This window comes from Heliangelus exortis, chromosome 11 (genome assembly GCF_036169615.1).
Source record: "Heliangelus exortis chromosome 11, bHelExo1.hap1, whole genome shotgun sequence".
In the NCBI taxonomy this organism is placed as follows: Eukaryota; Metazoa; Chordata; class Aves; order Apodiformes; family Trochilidae; genus Heliangelus; species Heliangelus exortis.
Window position 1 is genome coordinate 12496496 of NC_092432.1, and position 25608 is coordinate 12522103.

A 25608-nucleotide genomic window follows, 5' to 3' on the forward strand; every position below is an offset into this window, starting at 1 on the left:
TCCCGCGTCACGCGGGCGGCGCCGACCCAATGGTGTCAGGGGAGGGCGGGCGGCGGCGGAACGGCACGGGCCGGGCCGACACCGATACCGGCACCAACACCGGCACTGACAACAACACCGGCATCAACACCGCCCCCGGTACCGACACCGGCAACAACACCGACACCGCCCCCGGCACCGCCCCCTCCCGGCAGCAGCCGCCGGGCCCCCGGCAGGACAGGGCGGGCAGGTGGGAGCCCCGGGGCGAGGGGCGGAGGTGAAGGGGGAGCGGAGTGGATCGGGACCGGGCCGGGCCGAGGAGGTTGTTAAAAGTTGTGCCTCTTGTTTTTGTGTTTTGTTCTGGTTTTGCAGGCACCGCGGTTACGTAACGGGGTGCGGAGAGAGCAGCCGCGGGGTTACAGGATGCGGATTAGAGATTGCGTTGATTCAGCAGATTGTCCTCTGCCCCCCGGAGCAAGATTACACCCGGTGAGTCCCCAGAACCCGCTCCCTGGGGGGAGCTGCGCTTGGCGTAGGGCAAATTAACTCCATGCCACATTAAATGAAAGGGAAAAAATAAAAATAAAAAGAGTAAAGAAGCCCCAAGGTTAAGAGCGTGCTATAAATGGACAAAATAAAAAGAAAAGAAAGAAAGGATTCGAGATTTAACAGTTCTCTGCCATGGGCTGAGCTGCTGTGGGAGCAGTCACTTTGCCAGCTGTTGTTACAGGCTGGACGAGGTTTAACCCAAACCCTGAAACCCGGGGGTATGAAGATTGGACACATTAGCTTCCAAACAAAAGTAAACATCTAAACTCATCTGACACATATTGTTTAGTATCTCAAAATTATTTTAGGGGTACTGCACTATTTCATTAAATGTCCATGTGCTAAATTCTCTCCTTGTTTGCAATACAGATTTTACAGTGTTCTGATTCAGGATCTGTGATCACTGACACTATGTCTGCCATGGAGACAGGAATAAAAATTAATCACACAGTGAGAATCTTTATGTTCCATTGAAATTGACTTCTTGGAGAGCTTAAAGAGGAAACTTGGGAACTAAGGTGCCATAGTAGAATGAAAGAACAGTGTTGGGGGTGTCTGTGTGTCTGTGTGTGTGTTCTTCCAAGCTTCACAGTAACTTTATTCATGCAAGTCTTCTAAAACGTAATTCCTCTCACATGAACTTGAAACTGGAATCTCTCAAAATTACAAATCTGTAGTATGACTACAGGTACATCTGACAGAAGCCTCAGCTGACACAGCTTTGCCAGTTTCTGTAGGAGTATCTCATCCAGGAGAACAGGGGTTCTCATGGGAATTTGCTATTGGTTGCAAACGAGGTATGAGATTTGGGGAATGCAAAATTTTCCTTGAAATTTAGTGTAGTGTCTCAAATAGTGTTTTCACCATCAGGACAAGAGTTTTTACCAGCTGTTTTAGTATATAATTAATCCTAGACAGACTTCAGTGGATAAAATCAAAATGTAAAGCTAAAGTTTCACTGCAGGTATTTCTAGGACAAGAGGATTCAGTCATTTGTTGGAATTTCAGCAAATGGTAATGGAAAGAATTTTGACAACTGTATTAAAAAAATTCACCTGTCAGTCACTAGCATGTTGAAACTTGTGAGCTACTGGCATCTGCCTTCATGCCTGTCTTTTGTTAGACATCCTTCACAATGTGGATATCCAAGCTTAAAAGACACTTGCAGTATGTAAATTTGAGAAACACATTGTCCTTATACAAATTTGTTGTAATATCTCACCTTGAATTCTTCCTTATTGAGATCTCCATTTGTTTCAGGCAGTTGATGGATTTTCTCTGACGCCTGATGATTTTCTGTGCTAAATTCAATTATGAGCTTCATATGGTAAGGGTATGAGAAGTTATCACCTAGATAAGAAAACAGACTCCTTTTAACAAGATTTCAGGACAGTTCTTGGCTCTTGGAAAAAATAAGAGGTGTGGACTACTATCTGCTTGATAGATATCAAGGACACATCTCAGAAGGAAATTTATGTTTAATTAACCTACTAAGCAGAGAGTGCAGTTTTTAGAATTTTCTCCATTCCCTGTTTTCATGATGCAAACATTTGAGCCCAGTATTGTGGCAGCATGAGACTTTACCTCTTTGGGATTTTGAGTGCATAATGCAGTAAAATGCCATTCTTCAAGACAGCTATAGGGTGTAAGCTAATCTAAATGTACAAACTGTATATTTTAAATAGCCACATGAGTGAAATAATCTTCCTTAATTTGGGGGAGAGTTTATACAGAGATAAATTTTAAGAATATTTGGATAGCAAAGGAGCATAAAACATACCCCAAATCATTACTCAGTGCTTTCTTTCTGTGTGCATTAAGACTTCAAGTTCATCATCCTTTAGGGACACTGCAGCTCAGGGATGCTTAGACCACTCAGCCATTAAAAGAACAAAAAAATAAGTGGCAATATGGATCCTGTTTTAAGTATATGGGAAGTAAAGCACACAGATGCATCTAAAGGCAATTCTAAGGAGCTACAAAGAATTGTTCCAGCCATCCTTCAGTACAGCCAGGTATCAGCACATATTTTTTTCTAGAGAGCTGAACCCCATGAAGTTTTGTGTCAAAATGGCCAGAGATGCAATAGCAGCTCCCCCAAAAGAAAAAACTATTTCTCTTTCCCTAGAGTTTTAGTGCCCAAGGAGCAGGAGGGTGTGTGAATTTTCTAGAGTGACTCACTTTAACCTGTGGTTTCTCTGCTCAGTATTTGAAAATGTGATGGATCCCATTTGCACCATTCAGTGGGACACCCCTGTACACACAGAGCTCATGATTTATTCAACCAACAACCTGAACATGCTTTACCTTTGGGATTCAGGATATGATTAACTCTAAACATGTGATTTCAGTCCCTTCCTAAACTGAAGCCCTGGTTAACAGATTCAGTCTATAAAAATAAAGTTCCACAAGACTTTCAAGTAACTGAAGAGGCTGAAACAATATCAGCATATCTCAGTCTACCAGGTGACCTTGCTTTAAATTATAAACTGTAGTCTTTCAAACGATGTGTTGTTGTTGTTGTTATTAGTACCAGTGTAGGTGATGCAGGGAAAAGGGTAGAACTGATCAGGAGTTCTTTGACAAGGTGACAAAACAGGCTGTATTTAAAAGTTCTGATTAAAATACACTAACTTGATACACAAAGTAATCTTCCACAAACTCCCAAGACACATGCAAAGATGGACTTTGATCATTCATATAATTTAATTTCTTAGTTTCTGTGATGATAGACTACTGCTGTGTCTTAAAAGAACTGAGTTTGTGAAGTGTTAAGACAGATGCACAGATCAGCTCCAGGGTTTTTAGGGCCAGGTCAGTGCACAGATGTAATCAAGTTTAGCAACAATTTCTGCTACAGCATTTAATTTCTCTTACAATGTATCAGTTCACTTTTCTGAGGAGAAAGAGTCCAATTTATTCTTTTTTAAAAACTGATACATACTTAAACTTCTGTTCAGAGTGCAGAAACACACCAGAGAAAAAAACATTCATGTGCAGATGGATGGCTACCTAATGATTTACATTTCAGTTAAAAAAAGAAAAGAAAAAAGCTACAACTGTGAATGCTGTCATCCACATCTCTTTTGAAAGTGATCTTTAGACCCAAACTATGATACTTATTATCGTAACTTCAGGAATATAATTCTGCATGCACACATCCACCCTCTGGAATTGTTTAGGAAGTATTTCTATGCCCTTCCTTCGCCAAAATGTTGCCTTGAATATGCGGGCAACAAAGTTTGAAAATAAACAGTTTTGTTTAAAAATCATTTATTTAAAAATAAATAGTTCCAGAGCCACCTTCAAACTAACTTGTTCTCTGCAGTCAGCTTAGAAACACTTTGTAGTACCTGCAACAATGAGTCCTGGTCCAAAGAGCCCATGAAATGCACAGGAGGTGCAGTAGAACACAGTCTGTTTCTTCTAAAGATTTCTCTGCTGGATCATTTTGATTTAAGCATCTCCTGAAAAAGTAGCAGCATCAGAAAGATAGTAAGATGCATACTGACAATATAATCAAGGAAAGGAGATGGGAGACCTCCTTTTTGCAGTACCAAAATCAAGTTATTTTGTCTGTTCCAGGACCCATATCCTAAATCTGGAAAGGGAGCTAGTCTGAAATTTACATTATAGGTCTGATTTATATTTTCTGTTATGAGAGCTACTGTATATTATACAATTTTGTGGCACATTCTGAAAAGGGGGAATGTAAATTGAAAAGGACAAGTTGCTCCAATAAAATACAAATTGAAATCAGAATTTTGACTGTGTATTATATTCTTTTGATGCAATTTATATCTACTACATTATGCAAATGTTTTGAACTCAGCAATAAATAGTATGATGTACACTTTCAAGTATAATCAAAAAAAAAAAAAAAAAAGAGAAAACTTTAAATTAAAATCTATCACATTAGTTTTATTGTCACCTGTTTGATATGACAAAACTTGAATATATCTTACAAGAAAACAGAATATAGGAACAGTAGTAGATGTTTACAAAGTTGGCACATCTACTGAATAAGCTTCTTTTTAGCAATATCAAGTGAAGACTGGATTCTGTCTGAGCAGAATTTCTATTCCATATTTTTAAAATAATTGTACAAGTCTTGACTTCCCAAAGTTGTGCTACATTCACAGCCTCTGTTACTAATTTCACCTGACATCCAGACATGAGAAAAACTCAAGTGCAAATACACACATTCTCTCTGAGAAACTACAAGTTGGGAAATTCTTGTTTGTGGGATGCAAGAATTCCAGCACCAAGCTCTGACTCGACTGAATAATTGTCAGTCTGGTGCACTGGCATGCACTGACTTTCAGGGTACAAATGTCAATTTAATTTGCCAGCCAGAAAGAGTAATTCAGGTTGCCTAAAAGCATTGGGTGATGCAGTTCTGAATGAGCATGGCTGTTTGAAACAAGTATTCATTGTTTAAATGTGCTTCAGTCTGAATTTGGTTTTTCTCTAGTACTGCCCTTAGGAGTTCACTGAACCTGACAGTGCACTCAGATGTTTGACATTAACTGTGAATTAATGGAACTTACACATAATGTAACAGTATATTACTGGCAAAGAACTGAAAGATACATTCCAATAACTATTTTTTCTGGGAAAAAGTCACTGGCATTAAACATCACATGCTAAATTTATGTGTTTGCTCTAGGTGCTGTTTTAGAAGAATAGCCTCTGACCAGGAATAAAAATTGTTGTCGGAATAATATGCGAACAGGTAATTTCTGCCAAGTCTCCACTTGGATGTGCATTCATACATAATTAGAATTTTGTTAAATTAAAATTGCATGGATTTTGACAGCTGCCACAGGGATTGTCACAACTCCTTCATAGGGCATACCAGGCTGTAACCTCCAGTTCATCAGTCAGCAGCACAAGTTCTCTGAGATGTTTGCTCTGAGCAGCCCCAACTTCTCCCAACAGCTAAGTCAGTGTGTGGGTTATCAAGTCTGCCCTGGTTCTCCAGGGGTCAAGGTCCTGAGCCTTTACTTGTTCTTCTTTTTAATGGATCAGTCAGGTTACAGAAGTTTAAATGCAGGCAGACAAGGTGGTTTAGGGACAGGTTTTCACCTCCTCAAAAAGAATAACTGAGAACGAGTGTATTTAGAGGTTGCTGATACCTCTGACAGTTCGAAGTATTCACAGTCTAGCATTAAAAAGAATAATCTTGTTTCATTCCCCTTCACCTCTCCTCCCACCAAACCCCAACTTTTTTAAAAAGTAACATTTGGGTCCTACTTCTTTTTATTTAATCTCTCACTTAGAAGAATATATCAAAATACATATATATATATATGTAGAACATATATTGATAGAATTTCTAGAGGTGTATTAACTGAAAAGCTAAATCTTCTGTATTTTTAAATTGCCCAGCCTCACTCGACTTGTTAAATGTTTCTATCTTAAGTAGTACACATTTGACTTTCAAAGCATACAATTTGCATTTTTAGAGTGATATAATGTGTTGACTTACCTCATGAAAAATTGTAACAGACTCACTTGTCTTGAACCCATCCCTACTCTCCAGTAGTCTCCTTTGCATCACTGACCATAAATGTAAAGAGATCAGCTGCTGCTTTCATACTTTCCTGTCTATAAGTACAGAGCTGTAGCTTCAAAATGTGACCTGAGCTACTGCATTTCAGTAAAGTGGATATGAAGTACAATAATATATATTTTCTGTATTGTAGAAAAAGCCATACTATGTCCTTAGTAATTTTTGTGTGTGTGTGTGTTAAGAGCACCCTGATTTTTTTTTTAAGCTCTTCTTATAACTTTGTCATCTATACTGCATCACTTTGGTAATTTCAATAAGTAGTAGCAAAGTGAATACACAAAACAGAATTAATGAAAAGCACAACTGGACTGAAAAAGGTGCACCTGGTCTACATGGACATAGAGATTTCTTCAAATACCTCATTCCTGGTAAAATTAAGGTTACCATTTTCCCCTTAGCACTGGAGACAAGTCTTGCTCTAGAAAGAAACAGCCTATAGAGGAACTGTAACTACAATCAAAAAGATTTTGAAGGCAACAAGATATCATGTCTTGTGGTTCTATTTCTTCATCTTGATGCAGAAATAGGCCTGTCTCACACTGGCATAGTACTGAAGAACACTAAATGCTCAAGTAAGGTATCAATATCTTGGTACACTGTTCCTGTATTCCATAGCCTTTCCTAATTTCAGGAAGGATGTATCCTTCAATTTAATTACATTGTCACAGAAGTTCCACTGCTGTGTTTCAATAGACTAAAAATAATTTATAGTTCTTGTTTAAAAAAACTTGGTTTTTTTTTCCTTTTACCATTTTATTCTTATTGCAATTATACTGTTACCCATGCAAAATAATTTAAGAAGTCTTTTAATAGTGAATTGGCAGTAAATGAATTGCCAGTAGACAAGCACAGACTGCTTCAGAGCTGAAATAAATTCCCATTTAACTTCTATCAGGGTAGGGCAGAACTCACACACTTCTGTTATGCCACATCCTGAGACAGTGCAACAAGGTCAAACAGGAACAATCCTGCCTCCTCCAGCTTCCTCATTTATCTGCACAAATGCAAAAATGTCCAATTACCATTTGGCTGCTGGCACTCTGATAACATGAACATGAAACTGAATTCCTGTTGAGCTCTGTCGTGTAACTGCCTTCATCTTAAAATGATGTAAGAACTTCACTCACACTCCTATGTCAAGATGCTGTCAGAGAAGAATCTGTGAAAAGACAAGGAGTGGAATTACTGGGGATAATTCAGAGGAGAGCAGGATGCACAATGATTTTCTTGCACGTAGCTAAAGCTTTTCTGCTCCTCTTAGAGAAGTCAGGTGTATTTTAGGTACAAAGCTGCAGAAGTTCCCTCTAGGGTAGGATCTCTTATGGCAACACTCCTCACTTTTTCCTGCAAAAATAAAGAGGGACCCCAACTCTTGTTCCTGAAGGACAAATAAGAAAATTAAAATCTTGATTCTTAAACAATAGTATATTTTGTATAGGGCATGTCTTCCACACATAAACAGTGAGACAGCAGAATTCTTCTTTCCAGAACTCCTGAGGGTAATAGCAGCAAAAGGAACACCTCAAGTGTGAGGTAACACATGAGTATCACACTTCTGATGTCAGAAGACTCCTGGTTTTCTTTAATTGGAATTCTGTGGTTTTGTAAGATTGAAGAGATGCAGAAAGATATATATGCATATCTATAAAATGAGTTACTGATGCATTAAATGTATCAAATACCTGCAGTCCAACTTCAACATTGAGACTTCCTTAAAAAAGAGTGAGATGGTACAGATACTCTATTTAGGCATAAAATGGACTACTGCTGCCAGCACCAGTATCCTGTATTTGAGGTTTTATGAGCCTGTCTAATTGGGTTTAACACACTAACAATTCATGTAAGAAACCTACCAAACTGGAAAAATCTTCTTCAAATCTGTGGAAATCCCACTGCAAAAGACAGTTTTCTACACAGGTAACACCCCATGGGCTAACTCCTCACTGCTTGTTAAAACTGGGCTGGGAGAACCTGGTGGTGCCCAACTGCACAAGGATTCAGCTCTTAAAAGCCTGAAGCAGTCACACTATGTCCTGATCCACACCAGGAACTATCCTGGCTTCATCTGTACTGGGTCCTGCTCTATCCCAGAAGGAAGTTACAGCAGCTTGTGCCATTGGAACAGGACAAACCAACCTTACCCAGGTCCTGGTGTGAATCACTGAACCCAGCATGCTTAGTGGTCACCAGAGGCAAAGGAAGTAATGGAGAATTTCTCTCACTGCCAAGGAAACTTTGCATTTATTCATATAACTTAGGTGCTTTATGGTATTGTGATAAATCTGTGATCTCAATGCCTACTTACATGAAACAATTCTCCAATGTATAGTGCTGTACATTCCTGGCCCAGAAGGACACCTGAGAGACTGCTACCCCTTCTCTGGCCATAGGGTGCTTTTGTTTGTGCATGGGGGATTGTTTGGGTGGTGGCTTTTTGTTTGCTTGATTTTGGTTTTTTAGGGAAACCACTCTCGCTCCCCAGAAAGTATAATTTAAGATGTCCTTTTATTGATTAAAATACAGAAGTCTCCATTTTTCTCTGTGTTTGTTTTGGTCTTATTTTTAAGATCATGAAGAACTCTGTGGCACCAGTTATGGATCTTTTTGTCTAAACGGAGGGATTTGTTACATGATTCCTACTGTCTCCAGTCCATTCTGCAGGTCAGTGACACTGAAGTTTGTGTGTTTAAGTACCAGACAGTAGCTGTCTAAAGACTTCTTGTTAAAATGTTATGTAAAAGAAAATACTTCTTACCTGTAGCTGTTCCCAGTCAAGCAACTGATGCTCAGATTACTCATCTAGCTTGCAGAGACACAACAATATGAGAAAAAATAAATGTGTACACTTGGTGTATCCTCAGAGTTGTTTGATGGGTACTCAGCTGCCTGTGCATTCAGGATGGTATCTAAATTTAGAGCCACATTTCCTCCTCCTTACAATACAGAAAGGAACAAAAGCAGTTTTTTTGCCTTGTGGAATATAGATGTAGGAAAGTCATTCAGCAAGGCAAAGTACAGTCCCAGTTTTTCTTCCAGATAAATTATATTTTTAAAATTCTTCTGACATAAAATGCCATGACCTGAACAAAATGAGGAAGTGCAAAAAAAAGGAGTATTATCTTCTAAGGGGAGAAGAAGAATGTAATTCAAGACTTACTATGTTCTCTCAGTCTCAGTGAAATACTCAAAGGGCAACTTTACAATGATAGCCAAAGACCATTTGATAAAGAAATATCAAGGCAGCAAATACAGATACTTCTTACACCATTTGTTTATGGGACTGTTCTTTATGAAACCCACGTTTCACGCTGCAAGAAGCAGCACTTCCTATTTTTCCACGTGCATAAATACAGCCCAGTCTTTTTAAATTCTCATTTGCCAAGACATAAGATAACAGATTAAATTCTGATTTTTCCTGGTTCTACATTAACCAATTCTTTGTTATTGTTAAATTACTGTAGATTTTGTGGGTTTACTTAACATGAAAATAGACATTCAGACACCTATTACAAACACTTAAGGATCTTATCTTTTTTCCTTCAGTGGCAACTTCTGCTCCCTCTTCAGTCTTGAGCTATAACTAATGATAACTGGATGAAACAGTTGAAGAAGGAAACAAAATCTTTTCTAAGATGCCTGCCTAAAGGATTTCTTTCTTTTGTTTGGGACATTTCAATTTAAATATTTAAATTAAAACATGTAAACTCCTCTAGTAGATGAGGAAAGAAGAGGCAATTTTGTGGTAAATGCTCCTTGAAAATCCTACACAGAATATTCCTGTCATTCAGCACATTGTCCAATGTCAGACAATGCATCAGACCCAGAAGTGAGGATAAAGCTCAAAAGTGCTCTATGGTGATGATTTATTCCAACTGCTAAACCTTGCAAGCTTATGCTGTGTAAAATGACTACTCAAGAGAAAAAATAAAACACATTGCAATTCCCTTTTTTTCCTTAGTAAGAATTCCATATTACTGATACAGAAGTACTTAGATGAAAAACGAATGTTTAACTAAACAGCATCACAGTTTCAGACTGCCCTAAATCTTTCCTGTTGCTAGACTGTGTGATGAGGAAGGTGTATTTGATGCAATAACTGTAAACATGAAGTAACAAAGCCTCCTAACTCCTCACTTTTCAGAGTGCAGAGAGCTTCCTCTTTAAAAGGGCTCCAAACAAAGTAATTTGGAGTTCAGGTACTAGAGGATTCTATAATCTGCTGAAGCAGAAAAGTAACATCTTAAGAGCATTTCTGTTATACTCAGGCAATCTTACTGCATTTAAATTATCAAGTATTTTTCTTCTGTATCTAGTGGCTGATTATGAAGTTACATGGATTTAAATAGAAGCATTCTATTTAAGCATGTCCTCATTCTAAGCATGTTCCTTAATCAGTCAGAGAAGGCTAATTATAGATGAGAAAGGTTTTGTTTACACACAGATATCTTAGTAATCAGCAGTGATGTGAATAGTAACAACAGAAAAAATGCCTCACTTTTCAGCAGAGTTCAGAAAAATCCTTGGTTCTTTGGGGCTTCAGGACTGGCATCACCACACACTGGCGCAGTGACTTTGATGCAGGTTTCTGCCAAATCCCACCTAAAGCTTCCAAGTGCTCTCAGATGATCATCTCCCACCAGCAGAAAAATGGAATTAGTTTTAGAATCTATGGCTGAATGAACACTAGGACAGAACTGATTAAAAAGGAGAAACAGAGCAAAACCAGAGTAAAATGCTGTAAAAATATCTGAAAATACATTTGTCTTCACATGCTCCTAATTTACCCAAATGTCTTGTGCTAAACTGTTAGGCAGGACACAGAATCACAGAATTATTAGAGTTGGAAGGGACCTCTAGAAATCATCTTGTGCAAATCTCCCACTAAAGCAGGATCACCTACTGGAAGCAGTTTCAGTGTAACTGGGGACCTGGCATCCTAGAGGAGCAAGGAGGCTGTGAAGGGATCCAGCACAAATCCTGTGAGGAAGGGCTGAGGGAGCTGGGGGTGTTCAGGCTGGAGAAGAGGAGGCTCAGGGGAGACCTCATCACTCTCTACAACTCCCTGAAAGGAGGTTGGAGCCAGGGGGGGGTCAGGCTCTGCTCCCAGGCAGCTCTCAGTCAGACAAGAAGGCATGGGCTTATTTTTTCCTAATATCCAACCTAAACCTCCCCTGGCAGAGCTTCAGCTCTGCCAGGGGAGGTTTAGGTTGGATATTAGGAAGAAATTCTTTTCAGAGAGGGCGATCAAGCATTGGAATGGGCTGCTCAGGGAGGGGGTGGAGTCTCCATCCCTGGAGGTTTTTAAAAAAGAGTCTGATGTGGCACTGAGTGCCATGGGCTGGGAACCACAGTGGCAGTGGATCAAGGGTTGGAGTTGATGATCTCAGAGGTGCTTTCCAAGCCAAATGATTCTGTGATTTGTTAGAAATATGTATTTTGTTGCATGCTAACAAATTAAGAGCCACTGATTACTTTCAGGATTTCACTAATATTTACCATTGAGGAACTGATACATACATACAAGGTAGAGATTTAATAGACAGAAACCTTAGCTGACACACACACATGCCCCACTTGGCCCCTCTGCAACACTGGCAGATTTTAAATACAGCTGATGTGTGTCAAAACATGAAGCTGTTCAGCTGCTGTCTCCCCCCATTCCTTTCCTAACAATGAATTAATGTTCTCTGCAGCAAAAGGCACACCTGTCACCATAAACAAGATGAGCTTCAAACTCAGGAATGCCCAAATGTACTAAATAAATATGCAGCAGAATGGAGAAGGATGGCAAAGCAGCTGCCTCAGGTGTATCATAAAACATGAGGCTGGAAGCTGTTTGCCTCAGCACCTGATGTGCAGCTGTCCCACAGTCATTAATTAATGCAATGCAGAATTAAATGAAGATTTTGTTGTCTGAGGGGAAGTTCTGGTATTTCTATTTTGTCTTACACATTGCAGATATCTGGGAGCCTTCTTTCAGTATTTCAGACCAAATACAGATGGTATAAGAGCACACAAACAGAAGCTCCTCTGCTTCTGAGGGCAGCACACACAGAAATTAATAATGAATCCTCTCCTTTTGAGGAAGGGATCATGTTCTGAAGAGGGCAGCAGATTCAGGCTCAGTACTGCCAGGGACAGAGCAGACCATGGAAATCTCCCTGAAATGCTGGTGTGCGGTTAAAGGATATCTCCACTTTCCCCTTCCTTTGCTTCTACCCTAATCCAGTCTCTCCTCCACAGTTCCTGTACTAATCCAATAAATCCCATGCAAATTCCTTCTACTGCTTTCTGTGTACCTCATCCTTATCTGGCTCTTTCTCTGAGATGGGTCCTGCATTCTCTTCTTCACATGTTCCCACCAGAGACATCCTTGCTGAGCTGTAAGCATGCACAATATCCATGCTCCAAGTTGCCAGGGAAGGGCCTTCTGCTCATCTGGACTCTCTTCTTTCTCTGCCTCCAAAACTACTTCCACATACCCCAGGCTCTTCTGGAAACACAAAGTGTGTCAGGATTTTTCAGTTCTGCTTTTAGCTTGAAACATAGGAACTAAAGTTAGAATACCCACCAAAAGCATAGGCAAAAAAAGTCAGTAATGAAGACTTACCTTTAATGGGACATGAAAAAGAAAATGTAACATTCTCTTACATGTTTGAAAAGCACTATTGATCAGAATTAATATGTTTGCCATATAAGTATGTAGCTAAGGGGGTTCTAGGGAAAAGCAACACTTTCTTTAAACAATAGCACGAGCTGTATTTTTTTCTGTGTGTGTATATATACATATATACATATACAAACACAGTTTCAGGGTAAGCTATCAGCCATGTAATATGAATTGCATCACTAAGCAGATGTTTCTGCTGTCTTTCTCCTTAAAGCTTTATATTTACATGCAAGTAAATTTGTATGTATATTTACATACAAAGCACTGAGATTTATTCTGACTGAAGAAAAACTAAAGTGAAGACTCTTATTGTTTAGTACTAAGCAATGGGAGTTTGTGTTCATATTTGACTCAAATTCTACTTCCATTTTTCAAGCCTATCAGATTCTATGATGCCCACCTTAGTGTCAGGAAGAACAAGGGAACCTTCTTACCTGCTTCAGACAGACTGGAGATCACTTGCTGTGTCTCGTGAGCTGAGACTGCAGTAATGCCTTGTCCTCTGGGAGGGCTGGCATGCTGAGAATTCAGTTCCTGATCAGACTGTAAAGGATCAATATAATTGCAGACCTGCTTCCTAACATCTTAGCCAGTGCAGCCTATTGCCTTCCCCCTTGGACTGAGGCTAATATGGGTAGTTTTGATTAATTTCCTAGGTTGGAAGATTCTGTGGATTTTCTGATATATATTATATGCTAGTGTTCTGAATCCAGCAGAGCTCCTAGAGTAATTTTGTTTACAACATGCAAGGCCAGGTAGACGCTATCTAGAAATGGGAGTTTGAAGTCTCACAGCTTTTCCTCAAACATTGGCTACTGTCTTTCAACTCTGTCTGAATTAGAAATTCTATTTTTTTAGAGGAAGGAAGATTTTTTTTTTTCCACTTTAAAAATCAATTTCAGAATTCTACATTGTAGGACCTTTTAAAGGCAAGAGATAGAATGTGCTGAAACAGCAGGATGACAGCACACAGGTGACCTTGTGACACAGCAACACCTGCCTTAGTGACCACAAGGCTTCATTACTGTAACTCCCTCTTACTGTAGCCTACAAAAGCAACTCCTCTCCCTTCTGTAGCCATTCATGCAGGCACACAGCTGCCTGCTAGATTCACAACTGCATGTGTGTCATGCTTAAGCTGTGCTCTATTTTATGCACCCATTATAAACAAAATAAACTGAGTGGCTACTGACTTTTAAGGCTGTGTGTAGTAAGTATCTCTAGGAGCCACTACATGGATACCATCTGTCTGGATCATGTTCCCAGCCCACATGCTTGTTGAAGGCTCCCTTCCTGCGGTGCTTCCAGTCCCTGTAACTCCACTGGAATTATTTGAGCTCTGCCAATGCAACAGGAGGAGCAGAGTGAGTTCTGCTGCTGCTTACTGGAGTTTTCTGAGCTTCTTTCCCACCAGTTTTAGGAAAGGGCTTTGTTCTCTTGTTTGTTTTAAAGCATCAGTTGCTTCTGTATTTAACTTAGTCCCTCACCTGTCTGTACATCAGTACTGAGGGCCTCCTGAAAGCTTCTGCAAGCCCCTCTTTGAACATCTGGATTTTCAGGAATGCCCTAACTGCAGCAGAGCCTGTTGGTAGGGTCACATTAACTACTGTTTATTTAAATGTGACCATATGTAATCATCCCAATTTTCCTATTTCTACCAAAACCTCCATCATTTTTAGATTATATGACAGTATTTTCTACATAGCATGGAAGTACTTTCAGAAAAAGTGTCACCATGTCAGTGCAGAGAAAGTGGATGGGCAGCTCTGTAATCCTAATCCATTGCACAGAGTTAAAGCAGATATTATCAAACTGGCAAGTCACAGAAAACATGTCTCTAAAACTTGTTTTGATTATATCCAGGATATTTAAATTTTGTATGTGCCAGGTCTTTTTCCCTTTCCTATAACCTTGGATTCATAGTAGCTGTAGTTTTCACCTTTACAGACTTAGTCCTTCTGGCTCATTCCTTTCTTGAAGACTTAAGGCTTCCCTAAGCATCTGGTTCTATTTTCTACTTAGTAGAAAGTGGCTACAATCTCAGTGACCTTTTTGCTACTGTCATCACATTCCAATTTTTTTTTTCCTGATTTTTTTTGCAGAACATGAACATGGCTTCCCCACTCTGTTCCTGCCACCTCACTCCATGGTGCCACCACAGTTCCCTAACCCTGCTCCTCTGCCTCATGCCCCCTTGGAGCTCTCTTCAGCTCCAAGGAGTGTCTTGTCTTGTCTTCTGCTTCACTTCCCTCTTTGGGCTACTGACTTAATCACTTTAAGTCATTCTCTAGAACTTTCCCATGAGCATTAATTTGATGCCAAAACCTATTTATTTTTTTTTCTGGTATCGCTTTAGCCTTGTGCTATTCTCCAGTTTTCATTGGTATTCAAGAATACTTCTATGAGTTAGAAATTCCATTTTCTATCCCTTATTCTATTCAGCTCTCCAAAGCATTTCTCTCCCAGTTGCTAGAGAACAATGCCCCACTCAAACTCCTCTTCTATTCCTAAAGTATTCTACAGAATTCTTCAGAAATAGGCCACTGAAATGCCACTGTACTTACAGCAAATATCTGGCACATTATCTTGGGCAATCAGAGCAGTCCAAACCAGTAACTTGGAAAAGTCTCACATTGCCCTTAGTAAAGGCTGGATGTTTGATCAGTTGCACAGCTTCAGTGCCTGATGATAATTGTATCTTTTTTCTAGTGTCTAAATCTTTAATTCTATTCCCAAAGGTCAAGAATGAAAGGAAGTGCTAGTAATTCTTTATGCAGTATTTTAGACCTGGGAGTCACATCAAGCGTGCAGGGGGCTGTGCTACCAGTGATCCATTGGTTTTATTTAGATGTGCTGGACATCTTTCTTTTTTGGCAGTTCCCTCCACCTTATCCCTCATCTGAAATGATACCTGGCAGCTGCCAATGGCAGTGGAGAGCTTCAAGTATGTAATGGAGTTCAGCCCATTTTTCTCAGCTGGAGCCTGAAATTGCTTATGTCACAGATTATGATGACTTCAGTGCTAGAAATAGCAAGAAGGAGCAAGACATTTAGTAATACAAATAGAGAGAAGCAAATTTACATACATAAAAGATACATGCAGAATGGAGTTACTGAATGAAATGCTTCCCTTTTTCTCTGATGCAATAAATTTCTTAAGAAAACCTAGCAGAATAAGTGCAAAAAATAAAGCAAACTAAGATTAGTTTAGCTTCAATCAATTTTTTACAGAATATTAATTACTAATTCATTAATATATTTTTAATAAAATATCATACCATTTTAACATGGTAAAACACCATATTAATTTTAATCCTTTTTTCAGAAGAGGTTTTCAGAGGCTCAATAAATAAAATAAGCACAGTGGGGATGACTTTTAGCTGGGTCTCCTCAAGAGAGGGTCGTCCACTAAGCAAGTAACATGTCCTGGCATGAATTATTACACCACATAAACCACTTTTGCAGTTTAAGGAGTCCTGTAGCTCAGTGAGTTCCCATTTCCTTCATCTCTTTAGCTGACAATACCAGCTCTTCAACAAAGAAAGCTAAAGTTAAATCAAAGGGGGAAAAGAAAGCATGGCTGCTGTAGGATAGAGAAGAACCAGTGGGATGACACAGTTAACACTAAAGAGGTGGATTTTAATTAATTAAATCTGCCAGTGGAGGAGGAAGATTTAACTGTGAAGCACACCATTGCTAATCTGATAAGGGTATTAAGAAAGGTTTGCTTTAATGCAGAAAAGCAGTATGGATCAGAATATAAGCTTGATGCCCACATGCCCAATTGCCTTTGTTTCAGAAATATGAGGCGAGTGGAAATTCCACAGGAAAACTTGCTGGGAAGCAAGGATAAGCCTTGAATTATGCCATAACAAGTTATCTCCCCACTTCAGACCAAAAGAAGCCTTTTCCTATTAGATGACAAGTTACCATCTAATCCAAATAAAACTTGGTTTCCCCAGGTGTATTGAGAATTACACAGGAGCCCGTTGTGAGGAAATTTTGCTGCCCAGCATCAAGTCCCAGAGCAAAGGTGACCTGTTTGCAGCTTTCTTGGCTTCACTTCTTCTACTAGGAGTTCTTGTAATTGGAGCATTCTACTTCCTTTGCAGGTAAAAGTGCTTCAAAGTGCTGAAGCTATTCAATCAAGTAGAAATTTCTTCTGGTAATCATGTACTAATTATTTGAATGTAAAATATGCAATGAATTATCCATAAGGTTTGCATGGTTATTCAGCATAATTAATGTGGATGTTACAACTTGTTGCTTGTAATATTTTACCTCCTGGTTTGTAGCTTTCTCAATGTCTTTGCTAAGTGATTGCTTATAGTGGCTTGGTAAAAAACAAATGTAGTACATCCATTTCTGAGAGCTTATAGTCTACCTAGAGCTAGTGCCAACATTTTAAAACACCAACCAACACTGATGTTGCCCAAAGGTTGAGAAGGAAGAAGCAAATTACCCAAGTGCTTAGGGGTCAGGAACTGTTCCACCACACTGATCTCTCAGCTAAACCAACTGGTGCCATTAACTCCCAACTCCTTTCCAGCTCCTGGTTTAAAAAAAAACAACAAAAAACTAAGGAAAGACTCAAATTCAAGGACAATCCCAGGTAGATGTTTATTAGCTAACATGTAGAAAAAACCAGAGAGCTATTTAATTTATCCAGAATGACCCATGTTTTAGTGGCATGAAAACATCAGTGCTACACATCAGGTGCTGTAGGTTTGGTTTTAGTAGCATTTTATGCATATTAGGATATCAAATAAAAAGACATGAGCAGTTACTGGGGTTAAGTCAACCTGTCTGATGCTGTAACACCAAATGATTTAGTACACATGATTTAGTGTGTACCAAATGATTAATACACATACACCAAACCCACATAAACATCCTGTCCTCACTTACTCTCTGCAGGAAGTATGCAACTCAACCTCCCCGGTCCCCTCTTTGTACTTCTTGTAAGAGCTCATTTTGTCACATCCTGTTAATGTGTATTTATGCCTTTATGAGGCAACTTACTAGCCCCTGTAATTTTTAGCCATCATGGTCTTGCAGGCTCTTCCTGTTATTCCTATGCTGCATTCCTCCTTGGTTATGATAACCCAAGGTTTCTGCAGTTCTGCTCTTTGCTCTCCCATAATCACATTGCCAAATCAACCTCTCTGATCAGTGCCTTTCAGTGAGCGACCTTTGGAATAGCTGCTCTGGTTTTACCTCAGCTGCTGTCATGGAAACCCACTGAATGCCAGTTTCCCCCATAGCTGAATATATTTAGAAGAGACAGAGAGCATTTCATAAAACAGAGTTTGTATCAAGGAACCTCGTTGTACAGGATACCCTCCCCTTGGATGTTTTAGTTAAATTTATCCTGTCTTAGCAGAGGAATGCCACAGCAGGTACCAAGAGTATTTCTTTAGAAGTAAATCTTGCCTTTGAGACCAAAAAGAAGTCTTCAGAGAGCAAAGAATTCAGAAAGTAATCTGTTAAAAGATCCCTTTCCTCTTGCACACAGTAAAATTAGGGGAAGGCTGGAGAGACAATCTACAGAGATTGATGGTCAAAGAGCTTTGCATTGCTAAGCAGAGAAAGTGAGAATAACAGCATTGGCAGCTCTGTGCAAGTCTTGGAAAATGAACCTCAACTACTCTATTTCTTTGTAAGAAATCAATTTACTCAAGATTTACTTAACTGGCAGACCATACACTAGGGCCTCTTTATTCGAAAAATAACAAGGGCAGCAACTCAGTCTTAATATAGTTGCTCTTGAACCCTTACCTACCAGACTGCCTTGGAAAATCTTGTTAAGTCACCATCAATTTCTTCTCCATAAAGAACATAAAAGGCTAGGAACTGTCTTGCCTTACCTTTACACTTCAGAGACTGATGCATCACAATCCTCTTCCTCTAGAGAATTCACCTATAAAACAAATTCTTTACATCTGAAAGTCCTTATATCTCTTGACTGAAGTGACCAACATAAAAAAGGAGCCTCAAGTGGATAGTTCAGCCTTCTCCCTGCTTTTCAGCTGTGTAAACACATTTTTGCCAGCAGCTGTCATCAGTTTTTATTTTCTTTTTCCAAATTCAATCTACAACCCCTATCATCACATTCTGGAAGAGGGTGGAACTGGGGCTGGTGAAGGTCAGCTGAAAGGCTGGACCATCCTTGACTTGGCCTCTTGATGGGATATTTAAATTTAAAATGTTAAGAAAAATATTGTGCTATCAGGTTTTCACTATTACATCTCATTAACAAATATGTTTGACCCAGAATCAGAAAGCAGAGCTTCCCACCCTATTTTGTGTGTTAGGAAGCATGGCTGTGGCTCTTCCAGCAGAACATTCTAGTGTGGTTTGCAATCTGGAGGGATGCAGAAGAGGAGATATTAATTGCAATTTAGAATACAGAAACTGAATCCCTAAAATTATACATCAAATCTTTTAGAGTTTAGAAAATCAGTGCTCTATTTTCTTGTTGCTGACATAATTTGTACCCCCCTTCCATTCCAAGTTTTCTTCCTGTCAGGCTGCTTGGGCATATTTCAGGACTAGGCATGTGCATTTAATCCTTCCTCTCTACAAATCCGTTCAACATACAAGGGTGGAAAGAAAGGACTTTGTTCTCCTGCTTACAAAACCAGATCATAAGTAACAGTGAAAGAGCCCACAAAAGAAAAAGACTGCATAGAGACAGCTCTGGGTGAAAGTGGGAAATAATTCCTTTATATTTAGCTGAGTCATCACATGTTTATCAAGCAAGGATTTATTTTTTCCAATCTGCTGTTAAGCTGATTTCATGCTGTGTTTTACTGTTTACTAGAATTCATCAGGATGGTGTGGTTTGGGAAAGCAAACCTGTAGGAAGGCAGAGAGAGAATTAAGGGTAATGAAGGAACAGCATTAGAAATAGCTACAGGGTGAGAGTGATGGAAAGCAGAAGGAACAGAAGGAACAGCAGAGAAAGGAAAGAGGGGAAAAGTGGTCAAAGACTGGTGATGAGAAAAAACAGCTTAGAAATGTAAAAAATTAGTCTATGGTTAAACCCCTCACTGGGGCTGGAAGTGGCTGGAGGAGAGGCTGCTGTGGAGCTCTCTGAGTGAATCCCAAGTTTTTAGAATAGAATTCTTTAGGTAGCAAGTGAGGAGCTGGAATTTACTTGCTGAAAAAAAATATCAGGAATGCTGCAAAGACAAGGCTATGCTTTTATGTGTCCTCAGAGATGAGTCCTGTAAATCAATTTCCTATCATGTTGTAGGAATTAATAAGAACAGCACTGTCTACACTCAGCATTAATGTGAAAACCAGTTCAGGACATCAGCTTCCTATGTTACTTTATCAAGTTTTCTCCAGCCATTTAATGGATACTGAATGTTACAACATTTGGGAATCCCAGGCTTTAAAGAGAATGCTCAGTTCTGTTTGCTACAATCCTGAAAAAGCTCAGCACATAAAACTATTGCTGGTTCTACTCACTGGGATTCACTAGAAAGTGTGCCAACATCATGCCAACAGATGTATTTTAGCAAAAAGATAGTGTAACATTCACACTGTGAAACACTTTGTTTTTTATCACAACTGGTCTCTTGAGTGATTTGCTGTGTAACACTGACAAAATGTCTGGGGTTGTAAGAGGTTTTGTGCAGCTTTATGCCCAGGAGCTGCCTGACCACTCAGCAGTGTCTGGGAGTGGAGGCAACCCAGATCCAGCTTGAAACACACCTACAACCCCCCAAATAGTACTGGGAAAGCCCATTATTTTGACCTGGGGAATACAGATTATGCAAAAAAAAAAAAAAAAAAAAAACAAAAAAACCTTGATACATTGTTACTGAGTTAAGAAAAGCCATATTTTGCAATACAAGCAATTCAGGTATCAGTACAGGTCCATCTGAGCTTCCCGATCCAGGTATTGTGCAAGGGTTACTGGGAGAATGGGAAAGGCAGATCCCACACCAGCCACTTTTATTGAAAAATCATCTAGAGGCCTGAATGCCACACACACAGCTCAGGGGACCAGAGAAAACCCTAAGGAAAACTACAATAAACCTGCAGTTCATGTCTGGGCTTTCTTACAAGGCTGTAGCACTGCCAAGGTACCTGTGAGGAGGGGAACCTTGGAGAGCAGGAACCCAGCCAGGCAGAACAGGCTGGGCCAGGGAGAAAAGCATTGGAGCTGTCCAAGCCAGCAGACTTTGTGGAGGAGTTATCATCACCACAGGACACAAACTGGACAGAAAGGAGAGGAGCTCATGACTCTTCTCAAGAGAGCAGATGTCTTATAATTATTAAAAGAAAGGGAAAGAGCAAGAGATCAGCTCTACTTACAAGATGGAGCCATGGAGTGCTCTTTCTGCCTCTGATCTCCATCCTTTTCCCTCAAATAGATGCTGCTCAAAAATGCTGAGTATTAATTAGAAAGCTATTGCAGAGGATCCATGTAACTTTTTTTTTTTAATTTTTTTACTCTGTGTGGTTTGTTTTTTTCCCCTTATTGTCTCTCTATTTTGTTTCTTCTGGTCAGGAAAGCTTCCATTCCAAGGACAAGTTCTTCAGAGTGTGGTGCCAGCCTGGGTGAGACTACAAGCAGCAATGGCTGCAGCAGTGAGTAAATCTCAAGTATGGGACTCCACAGGGGAGGAAGTTTCCTTGAATTAAAACCACGTGTTTTGTTTATTTTTCAGAAATCATAACAGAGTAAAGCATTCAAGTGGAAGAATGGTGGGAAAACAACAGGCAGAGCAACCCTAAGAACACCCTAGTTGTAGAGGATGATGTGGTAAACAAGATGAGAGAAGAAAGAGTGAAATAGAAGGCCTACTTCTGTGTGGGAGGAGACCCCAACTAAGACATAAAGAGGAACAGTTGTACTTATCAGTTTCCCTGTGTTTTTAATGAATTACACAGAAATTGCTACAATCACTGTAACTTACGTTTGAATTTTGTGAGATTTTTCATGACAAATTGCTGTTTTCTCTAATGCTCAGACAGAAACACAAGATAATTTTGGTTTTTACTGTATGGGAAATCTGAAGTAATCTTTTTTTTTCCCTTCACAGATAGTATGAGATCATCTCAGGGTTTTCAGCATGAGAGAGTAGCACAAACTTTTGATAGGACTGTCCTTTTTCCCTTGAGATTGCCCTTTAGTTGAGCACTGTCTTGATTCAGTTACTCTCTGTCACCAGTCTTGTTTGCATTACTTGGGAAGCAAATAGTGCAAAAAGTGAGGATGAATAAAGCAAAACCATGTTTAGCTGCAAACAAGTTAATTTACAGAACAATGCTAACTTTGAAGGAAATGCCATTAGTAAGGCAGGCTGCTTCAAACCCACTGCAGCTGAGTACACTGCAGCTTCTTACATTTGTTATTTCAGTTCACAAGCTTTGTGAATTTGATACTTGGGCCAAAATGAGATCAGGCCACAAATTCATTTTTAAGTGGTCAAATGCCACAGAGAGTACAGGGTAGCCAACATCACATGTAATTCAGTGAAACAGCACAACATTCTCTAGCAGTGCTTGCATACAAAATTAAGCAAATAGCTCTGTGAGCTCTAAAGCCAAGGAAACACAGGTTCCAGTGGATCACATCTTCTGGTTGGAGTCCCTGGAGCCTAAAGCAGTGTTATGTGTTTAAGGATATGCAGGGATGAGTGCAAGGATCTCTCCATGCTGCACAGTCTTTTCATTTATATTGGTAAATATTACATGAGAAGAACACCAGGAAGCCCATTTGGTAGCACTTCCCAGTTTAAAGGTACCTTCAATGTTGTGCTGCCCCTTCACAATTTACTGCACGAAATCAAAATTATTTTCCTCCTGGCCCTGCATTTTAAAAGAGCAATAGAGGGGCTCTGATAATATGACTCAGTTACTTAAAAATTGAAAGCAGAGAAGAAATGGGGGAGAGAATTTAGCACAACAGAAATGGTGTCTGTGCCAATTTTTCTGTTCTGTGTGTTCTGACTGGGAGTGACCCAGCTGAGCAGAGTCCAGGCAGAAAGAGAAGGAAGTGAGCTTACCTAAAAGGTTAAAAACTCCTGTTACATGTTCAGCAAATTCTGTCTCAGGAGATGGGACTGCCCAGGAGAGGGAGAGCTTTAGCCAGAGGCAGTTATGGATTTAACATGGGACACCCAGCTCTTCTACATGAAACAAAACAAACCAAACCCCTCAATTATGTTCCTTTCATATTTTGCATCCTTCCAGATTTACAGGACATCAATCTATTTCCAGTAGAAACAGAAAACACTGTGGATTAGTGTGGATTAGTTTGTGCTATGACCTTATTCAAACCCAGGGATATTAATGAAGACTTATCTGTACAGGCTTGAGGAAAAAAACCACCACTAGAACTAAACTGCATTGTGATTCTCTGGCAATGTTACTCATCCAGCCAGGATGCAGATGTTCCCTGTGCCTCTCACCTGTAATGCCTTAGCATCTATGTGCTTAAGAGACAGAATATTCCTATACCTCACATTAGCACAGAATAATCAAAAGAATTCAAACATAAATTATTTGCTTTTAGTGATCAGTGATAGTGAACAAAAGTGCTTCTTTCAAGGAAGTACTGCAATATTTCCTGCACTGTGGGAGAAACTGAGCAAACAAGAAAACCCACACATGTGCATGCCTAGAGATGTTTAAAAAAAAAAACAACCAAACCTTTTCCATGATTGTTTGTAACATTCCCTGCTTGTGTTTATCCAGAGTCTGCTCTTGCTTTTCTTTTGGTTGTAACCCCTTCAACACAATCTCTGTGTCATGTGAGAGTGCTGCCCTGCAAAGCACCAAATACAAATTTTGTGCATTACTGCCAGGCAGGTTGCCACTCAGTTCCCTCTTGGGACTGATAATGCCCAAACCCCCTTTCACCAGGAGCTGTTTCTGGGGTTAGGAAATGGCTTGTAAACACAACCTCCAGCTGGACAACTTGAAATAACAGGAAGACATTGCTGTTGTCATTGCCCAAATTAAAACTACAACCAATTTCTAACTCTTGTAAACTCAACCTCTATCAGTTTCTGTAACATCTGAACAGGTTTTTTCAGTGTACATTAAAAGAGACTGTTTTCAAATTATCCTCTCAATAGAAGTAATTATATTTTGACTACAACTTTGCTCAGGCAAATGATGGGCTCTATAAAAATGTAGCTGAGCATCCACTGGTGGCATTTTTTAACAGGGCTCTTTCATTTGAATCTCTTATGCATTCTCCATCAAAGAATATGCTGCTGTGTCAACCTACTTAGTCATTTTTTAGCAGTTCTGGAGATCCTAGGAGTTCCTGTTTTCAGGGTATTAGTGTTTACTCTCCCTGTTGCCATACAGACAGCTCAGCTAAGACAAGCTTATTTTTAAAAAGCTGTTTCTAACTCTTAAAGCTGTGAAATTTTATCTTTAAAAGGTGATATGCAGCGATGTGAATAGCACTGGAACATTTATTTTGAGAAGTTTGTGCTACCTGCTGATCTCAGTGAGGATCTACTTGTGAAATGTAATTTATACATTTGTTTTTTTAAAGCATTTAGACACACAAACCCCATTGATTTGGAATAAATGTTTTGCTCCTGAATTATCAAAGCACTTGAAAAAAAACAAAAACCAGTTACCCATCTCTCTCCTAACAGGTAATATTTCCAAATAATCCAAACCTCTTATGCCTTTTCCCATGAAAATAATTCCCAGCCTTTCACTGTGAGTTGTTTAGAAAAACACCCTGCATTGTTATGAAGTACTGGCAAGCATAAAATAATCAGCACAAGGCTCCTACAATGCTTGAGCCTGTATTTAACCTAAAGCTGTGGCCCAGGACAGATGCACAGCACCAGCACCAGCACCAGCAGTGAGCTGGGGTTACCTCCTTGCTGCACACCTTTGAGCCTGCAGTTCAGCAGGCACAGGGCTGGACAGGACACAAGGTTAATCCACAGCCCCACTGGAACAGCCTCTTCTGGACCCTCTGGCTGGCTGAGAAATGGGCTTAGGAACAGGAAACATTTCAAGTAAGAAACCTGAGATTTAAGATTTCTGTGTTTATCTTACCTGCTTTTGCATGCCCAAAAAACAGCTGCTGTTAAATGGAATACATTTTAGAGATTCAGTAAAAAAATAAAATCTTCCCCACAATATAATAATGAAAATAATCAGGCAGGGGGGGGAAACAATTATTTTCTTGATGTTTGCAGAGTGGTCAGAGATAGTAACACAAAAGATCATTTAATTTTACTATCTTTGTAATGTCTAGCTTATTTGCCTGTGTAATTCCACTGAGAAAACCAGAAGCAGATACCTGGATAGGAAATGTTTTTTAAATTGTTATTTGGCCACAAAACTTAGGTTGACACCAAGGTTTGTGTCTGCCATGAAACCCACTAAACACCCACTACAGTTACTTCCAGTAGCAAGAAGTTCTCCATTTTTGGAAAGAAAAAAATTAACTAAGAGGGGTAATGACATTGAGTTTTGAGGTAAGACTTTTAACTAAAAACTAATTAAGAATCCTATGTAAACACTTGTTTTTACAAAATTCAGTCTCAGGCTTAAGATTCTTATCAGCCCTGCTGAAAGTTTGGAGGGATCATTTCCACACCTTGGTTTAGTGCTCCCCACCAAGGGGGAATGATTCAGTCTGATTCATTCATCACTTAAAATAAGGCTTGTTCCAATATCCACTTGGGCCTAAACAAACCTGACACAGGGAGAAAGAACACCCAAGTTCACCATCTTTGCAGTTTTTAACAGGAACTGCTTCCCAGCAGTACAGTTGTGACAATTTAGCATCATTTGGCTCCAGTTGCTTTCTTAAAACTGCATGGTGTAGAACAAC

The 25608-nt window shown here is 39.6% G+C and overlaps 2 protein-coding genes across 6 annotated transcripts in view; one reads left to right on the forward strand and one right to left on the reverse strand.

Moving 5' to 3' along the window:
- Positions 1-1841, reverse strand: part of TMEM266 (transmembrane protein 266) — an 86859-nt gene extending 85018 nt beyond the window's left edge. For both annotated transcript variants that reach the window (XM_071754633.1, XM_071754636.1), the window contains exon 1: positions 1751-1841. The gene's annotated coding sequence lies outside the window, so the exon portion shown is untranslated. The remainder of the gene's footprint in view (positions 1-1750) is intronic.
- Positions 1-25299, forward strand: NRG4 (neuregulin 4). Of its 4 annotated transcripts, none has more exons than XM_071754646.1 (7): positions 90-229; positions 352-468; positions 5198-5263; positions 8671-8764; positions 16736-16885; positions 21298-21347; positions 21458-25299. In XM_071754646.1, the coding sequence occupies exons 3-7, from the start codon at positions 5254-5256 to the stop codon at positions 21472-21474; spliced, it is 321 nt and encodes a 106-aa protein (XP_071610747.1). In that variant the 5' UTR covers positions 90-229; positions 352-468; positions 5198-5253; the 3' UTR covers positions 21475-25299. The 4 variants fall into 4 exon arrangements, 3 of the variants coding, with proteins under 3 accessions (XP_071610747.1, XP_071610745.1, XP_071610746.1); XM_071754644.1 differs by having other exon boundaries at positions 21298-21377; positions 21458-23857; XM_071754645.1 differs by lacking the exons at positions 90-229; positions 352-468 and adding an exon at positions 1788-1855 and having other exon boundaries at positions 21298-21377; positions 21458-23857.
- The last annotated feature ends 309 nt before the right edge of the window (positions 25300-25608 follow it).